Source organism: Podarcis filfolensis (genome assembly GCF_964270895.1).
Source record: "Podarcis filfolensis genome assembly, chromosome: 16".
NCBI classification, from domain to species: Eukaryota; Metazoa; Chordata; class Lepidosauria; order Squamata; family Lacertidae; genus Podarcis; species Podarcis filfolensis.
This window is the reverse complement of record NC_139620.1, coordinates 13,463,014-13,469,845: the sequence shown is the minus strand read 5'-3', so window position 1 is coordinate 13,469,845 and position 6,832 is coordinate 13,463,014. Positions and strand designations below refer to the sequence as shown.

At 47.9% G+C, this 6,832-nt stretch overlaps 1 protein-coding gene across 1 annotated transcript; it reads right to left on the bottom strand.

Moving 5' to 3' along the window:
- Positions 1 to 304: 304 nt before the first annotated feature.
- ZDHHC24 (zDHHC palmitoyltransferase 24) lies at positions 305 to 6,810 on the bottom strand. Its single transcript, XM_083591928.1, has 4 exons — positions 6,514 to 6,810; positions 4,450 to 4,727; positions 2,797 to 3,109; positions 305 to 1,851 (listed from the first exon to the last, which is right to left on the bottom strand). Exons 1-3 carry the CDS (start codon positions 6,792 to 6,794, stop codon positions 2,799 to 2,801), a joined length of 870 nt encoding a protein of 289 aa, XP_083448054.1. The 5' UTR covers positions 6,795 to 6,810; the 3' UTR covers positions 305 to 1,851; positions 2,797 to 2,798.
- Positions 6,811 to 6,832: the final 22 nt, after the last annotated feature.

Here is a 6,832-nt window from a genome sequence, read left to right as displayed (position 1 = left end):
ACGTCTGAGAAGCACTCTTCTCAATCACTGTAATGTAGCTGGCTACTTCTGGAAAGTGTGTGGAGTTAGATTGGGGATGGAGAACCTGAGCACCCCCCCATGATGCTGCTGCACTACAACTCCCATCATTCCTGACATTAGCCATGCTGGCTGGGGCTGATGGGAGTTATAGAATCCAACGTCTGAAAGGCAACAGGTTCCCATCTCTGAGCTAGATGAACCTTTCAATCAAGGCGATGCCATTTGAGAGAGTGTGTGTTTATGTATTTATATATATATATAAATAACTGTAGTCACAAGATAATTGTGTTGTCATTTTAAATAGCATTTTAATGTAAAAAGGTGCATTTACATCTAAAGGTAGGCCCAACATCAGATGAAAAGCTGAAACAGAAGAGAATAGCAGCTTTCCCCAAACTAAGCCAAGGAACTCACAGCTAAAACAGGATTAAAACCCACATCTCCATTACTCATGGCCACAAGGAAAGGTGGGCATCTCAAGAGCCAAGCATTCTTGCCCTCCTCTCTGGGGGGGCTGTTTGCACTGGTGGCTGATTTACTATTGAAAGTACCTAGAAATTAAAACCACCTACAAGCAGTGTGGACTGACAACTTTTCTGGAATGCAGCTCAAATTTCCATCATTGCCTTTCCGCTGTCCTCTCAAAACTGTTGCGATTCAGGGAAGCAGAATAGATCCGTAAGAAGGAACAGTACTGTTTCTGTCTAATGCTGCCAGCCTATAATGCCTGCTCAGCATCAGATGAGATGCCTTAAACCTCCAAACCACCATCTCCTGCAAAGGATGCTCTGACACCCCACCTCTCAGGGCACTGGGAGTGTCCCCATCAATCAGGAGCTCAATGGTAGAGCCCTGTTTTGCATGCATAAGGTCCCAGGTTCAATTCTCAGCATCTGCAGCTGAAGCATCCATGTAGCTGGTCTGGAAAGTGCCACTATCCGTCAGAGCCGTCAATACTAGGCTAGGTGAACCAACTCTCCGACTCCAAATAAGGCATTTAATACACCTTACATTACTGGAAACATTATTGGAAAACAGGCAAGGAATCCTGTCTCTTTGATCCTCCCGCCCCATCTTGTGGGCTTGCAGCAGTGCAGACCTCCAGGCAGGCAACATTTTGTAAGGATTCAGTGGGTAATACGGCCAAAGCACAAAAGCAGAGCTTAGATGTGGAAGGATCCTAAGCATTGCAAGGCGGCTGGCAGAATTGTAAAGGAAAGGGATAAATATCACCAGAATTCCTTCACTCATGTCTTGCTCGCTTTTGGCAGAAGCAAGTTCCCTATGATACCAACCTCACAAATGCCAAGAAGAGAGTGGCAGGTAAAGCCTTCGCACCTACTACAAACTTTTGTGTTGTGTTTCCACCGCAATTCGTGCCTAGTTTTTCTTAGCTTCTCTCTGTGCCTTCCAGCCTGAGAGAGTAAGGAAGGGGCGTGACATTTCACAGCTGTGGAGTGAAATAAGCTGGTGGAAAAGCACCACACAGATCTGAAAGGCAGTGAATAAATTTGGTCCCAGCAACCTCAGCCGCCAGATGGAACTTAGCCCAGCAGGATGGCTAAGCTCCCATGGAGACTTCCTTCCAGACCACTGAAGTGAACCGTTTGGGGCCCCTCAAAAGCATCCCCAGTGTGCCAAAAGCCACCAAATCAGATGGAAGTATATGTCACCAGAACCCCAAAAGGAAAAAAGCTATTGATGACAGGGGAGCCAAAACATGTGAGAATTCATCTCTCAGTTCATTTGCTTTTGAGCAGAGCAGAGGTGTAGCTAATCGCTCTCCCCTCACAGGGGCTCGACTCCCCTTGCAAAACACAGAATGGAAACCTGGAAGGAGAGAAAGAGAGAGAGAGAGATTGTCATGGTCTGCTATCAGGCTGCAGTAGAAAGAAAGAGAAACAGAGCTACCATCAGTTCTGTTGGGAAATGAGGTAATCCCTGGCTCTTCCCCTCCTTGGACTCTTTCCATTCCAGATGGTCATTTTGAGAACCTTGTAAGTGAAATAACTAACAAGATGAAATAGTGTCCAGGTTTTCTTTTTTCCTCCCCCCTCCGCTTTTACTTTTATGTCAAGACTGCCTTAAGCTTGAAGACAAGGGCTATCTTATTATTAATCTTTTCAATCCACTCTGGGAGCCTTTCTCAGCTGAAGAGCAGGTTAAAATGCTTCAGATTAACAAAAAGTAACCAGAATGGATGAGTAGTGTGTGGGTCATTATTAGCATTCCTTCAAAGTAATCATAAGTGACCATTTTTTTGCAGATAATATTTTACTGTATCTCTGCTGCTCCTGTAAATTGCACAAGAAGAGCTCTTCTTGGAGTCAAGGTGGGGGAGAGAGCAAGTGTGTGGCTACATCAAATACTGGAGAAAGAAGATTTGAGAAAAGTAGCCTTGTGTGTTCTGAGCTTCCAAGACTCACAGGCCTTGCAGTGATTGTGCCTTGGGACTGCTGCCATTTCCTAACATTTTAACATACCCCACCATTTGCAAATAAACCAGGGTCCACTGGCTTACAAAGTTCCCCCCAAAGCTGCCTTACAGGGTTATTGTAAGGATTACAACCAAGTAAGTTATGTGCAGTGGTTTGAACATGCGAAAGCGCTGGACAAACCTCTGGTCCATGGGCTCATGAAGAGTCGGACACAACTAAACAACAACATCAAGCATTGTTAAAATAAATTATTTTGCCCACTGATTGCTTTTTTCTGGTCATCCTTGCATATGAAGTGCATGTTATACATAGCCCCAACCTGCACCCTGGAACCCACCTTTAGAGGTCACGGGATTTGGGGAGTGGCTCAGATCGGGGGCACTTAGTTTGGAAGGTGATCCCGTCCCCCGGCAAAGGGGAAGCAATGAAAGGCATGAACCACACCAGGTGCCCCTGATTCCCCAGCACTTCCCGAAGGTTGTCTTTCCAGCCCAAGTCGTACTGACGATCTCCTTCGAACCATTCGTTGGTCGTCTGCCCACGCAGGGCCAGCAGGCTGTGAAAGAGCAGGAAGCCCGTGCAGAAGAGGAAGCCAACAATGCAGACGTCAGTCACAAAAGCAAAGATGAAGATTGTGATGTTCACCTGCCCTACAAGAGAGATCCAAGTGCTACGTTAGTTACCAAAAGGAGAGAGAGGAAGATGGGACCCCAGGACCCCTCCATCTGCTTTGCTGGAAAACCAGCAACTTTTGGCTCTGCATCTCCTCAAAATCTTTCCATTCCAGCTTCTCTAAGAAACGCCTCTGTTGGCTCCCCACTTCCCAATGCCCTTTCCTTTCGTGCCATGGCTTGTATATCATAAGCATGATAGCAGGGATGCCTTATCTTTAGAGGAAGGGACTTTGTTGAGTGGTAAAGTATCTGTTTTGAATGCAGAAGGTCCCAGGACAGGTAGAATCATAGAATTGTGGAGTTGGAAGGGACCACAAGAGCCATCTAGTCCAACCCTCTGCAATGCAGGAATCTTTTGCCAATGTGGGGCTCAAACCCATGACGCTGATATTAAGTATCTCATCCTCTATCAACTGAGGTAAACCTGGGCTTGAATTAAACCCTGTCCACAGATACAGGCATCCCCCCACTTGTGCACCTACAACCTGAAGAATATTTATTGCTCAGATAAGCCTTGGCGTCCAGCCCGCTTCGGCTGCGCAGTTACCAGCCAGACCTCCGGACTTCAAAGGCCACATTCCAAAGGCTCTGAGCAACACGCAGAAATCAGCAGCGGCCAGAGAAAGCTGCAAACTCAAGTGCTTTCCTTCAGTGTGCTTAAATAAAGTCCACTCAGGATATTAGCAGCTAGAAGCAGTTTTTATTTACAGCAGACTATCCATTGTTGAACAGCATCGTGAAAACACGTCCACTCTCCTCAAAAGCGAAGGTAGTGGCACCGGGAAATAATTAAGTAATTTAATTCATACCAGGAAATGGAAGAAGAGAGCTGGAGAGTCCTCATGGCTCATGAGAAGACCCTCCCCAGAGCTTGAAGAGGACAGGTAAAGGCAGTGGAAGCCCCAAAGAGACCAGAGGCACAGTGAGGCACAGTTTAGGCTGCTCAGCCTCTCTGCCTAACAGCTGATGCATGCGGTAGCACAGCAGCAACCTTTCCGCGCATCCTCCAGCCTTCTGCAAGCCCCAGAGCTTTAATTCCAGTTGCGGATATTTTTGGTACAGTATTTTTTATCTGGATTGGCGAGAGAGAGGCACCAAGGGCGTTTCAAGGGTGTTTAGGGGGTACTCCCCACTTACATAATTTTCCTGTATGCGTGTGGGGTGCTGGAACGTCACCCCCGTGTAAGAGGGGAGCTGCCTGTACTCTCAAAAGCAGGGCTGGTACTATTAAGAGTGGAGCAGAGGTCTATTTTGTCAGTTTCCAGCATGCAACCGTAGGTCTGTGATGGAGTCTGTACGGCGCCAATGAATCTTACCCATCAGTAACATAAGCCAGGGAAGTAGTAGCAGCAGCATTGCCTGGACAGAGGTGCCCTCCTGGAGCAGTGATAGGACCACATCAGCATTGATCACACAGCCATACAGCAAGGCGACAGAGCCATGTAGCAGCAGGCAAAGGAAGTAGCGGTAGTTCTGGTATCCCAAGCACTGGCCAAGCAAAGTGCAATGGTGGTCGCGCCGCAGGATGCAAACGTTGCAGGAGAAACAGTGGCTGCAGCGGGGAGGCACGTGAGATTGGCAGGAGTAGCAGTAACTGAAAGAGAGAGAGAGGAGCGACGGTGAGGTTTCTACTGGGCTCATCTTACTCCACTCGCTCAGCCCAGCGGCAGAGGACATGATTTGCATGCAAACGGTCCCATGTTCAATCTCTGGCATCTGGAGGAAGGGGGGGGGAAACCTCACTTAAATCCCAGATGAAGCATTGCCCAACAGTTTGCTTAAAACTGGGTTAATCTAGTGGTTTGACTTGGCATAAGGCAGCTTCCAATGTTGCTTTTTTAATCTTAGAAACTCTGGTTAAGTGCCTTTTGGCAGTTTGGACCCTCGGGGGAAAGATCACACAGCAATTGGGAGATGAACCTGGCTCCAACCACTGGCCACAGAAGGAGCAACTGTGGAGAAGGTGCTTCTCTCCTCCATTGCAGGAAAGGCTTCCCTGGGACTGTCGAGCAGCCAGAGGATTAAAGGCTGCTAGGTTGTGTGCACAGATATGTGAGGGAGTATTCTTTCAACCAGTTATAAGTCACCCTGAGCAACTGATTGAAAGGTGGAGAATAAAACTGATAAAACAAATAAATACATTGAAGGGGGTAACTATTTTTTTTTAAAAGGCAGTATGCCTTCCCCCCTAACCATAAATTAAGTTCTACTAAATTCAATGGGGATTACAGTACTCCCATTTATTTCTACCTGATATGCTTTTATTTGTTTATATGTTAATTTCTACATTGCCCTATTAAGAACAAAACCTTCTCAAGGCAGCATACTTAATAAAATCAACCTAAGAGACGACATTCAAAAATAAACAAAGAGGCAAATATCAGAAGAACATAAAAATAGGTCACATGTCAGGGTAAGCTCTTGTAAATAATATGCTTTAACCTGGCATCTAAAATCAGGCACAGAAACCTCCCTAGCATACAAATGCAATGAACTGCACAATGTAAGTGCTGCTGTAGTAAATACCCAAATCCTTGCAGCCACTGAGGAATTCATTTACAATATTCCTCTTTGGTTTATACAGTACTGTATACGCATTCATTTTTTAAATCTTACATATCCATTTCTCTAAATGCCCCTTGTTGTTTCTCTCTCTCTCTCTCTCTCTCTCTCTCTCTCTCTCTCTCTGTAACACTTGCCTCCATCATCTTAATGAAGTAGGATCTTGCTAACAAAAAACAAAAACCTGTGCTGCAAGCCTGCAATACATTTAGAAATGCTAGTACCTGCCAGGTAAGACATCTGGTTCAGTACTGTTTACTCTGGCAGAGCATCTAACACAGAGTTGTCTACCCTGAAATTCTCAGGGGCCTTTCCCATTATCTGCTACCTGGTTCCCTTTTTAAGTAATGGCCCCAGAGATGGGACCTCCTGCCTGACAGCTGCAATTTCTCAATTCCTTTCCCTTTAAGGCACACCAAGCTTTTAGCTAGGCCTCACTGGTGCTGTTGCTCTCCTCAGGGCTTTTCCTCCTCTGAAAAAAAGAGCTTTGGAAAAATAAAAACCAACGAGAAGACGGCCTCTGAGCATGTGCTGAGCGTCAGGCCAAGGCGCTTTCCCTAGCCCAGGCTTCCTCAACCTCGGCCCTCCAGATGTTTTTGGCCTACAACTCCCATGATCCCTAGCTAGCAGGACCAGTGGTCAGGGATGCTGGGAATTGTAGTCTCAAAACATCTGGAGGGCCGAGGTTGAGGAAACCTGCCCTAGCCTATCAAAAAACGCCTTCCCAGTCCTTTTCCCGCCACTTCCCCAAGCCCCGCCTCCACACTCCCACGCTCTTCTCTGATTGGCTACCGTCCGCCGAAGCCCCCCCAACTCACTCCCATCCTTGCCCCGCCCCCGCCAGCATAACGCCGCGCGTGCTGGGCGAGGCGGTGACGAAACGGCGCGCGTTCTCGAGCACGTTCCCCAGCAGGAAAAGCAGCGATGCCAGCGACACAAATGGGAATGCTTCCGTCCTACGGGCCTCGCTCCCGCGCTCGCCGCCGCCTCCGCGTTGCCGAAGCAGCAGCACCGCGACCACCTCCAGGGCGAGCGCGCCCACCAGCGCCGCCCCCACGCACACGGGCAGCACCCTCCGCTCCCAACCGCTGCCGGCCATAGCGGCGCATGCGCGACGCCGGAGGAAGTCTTCGCCGC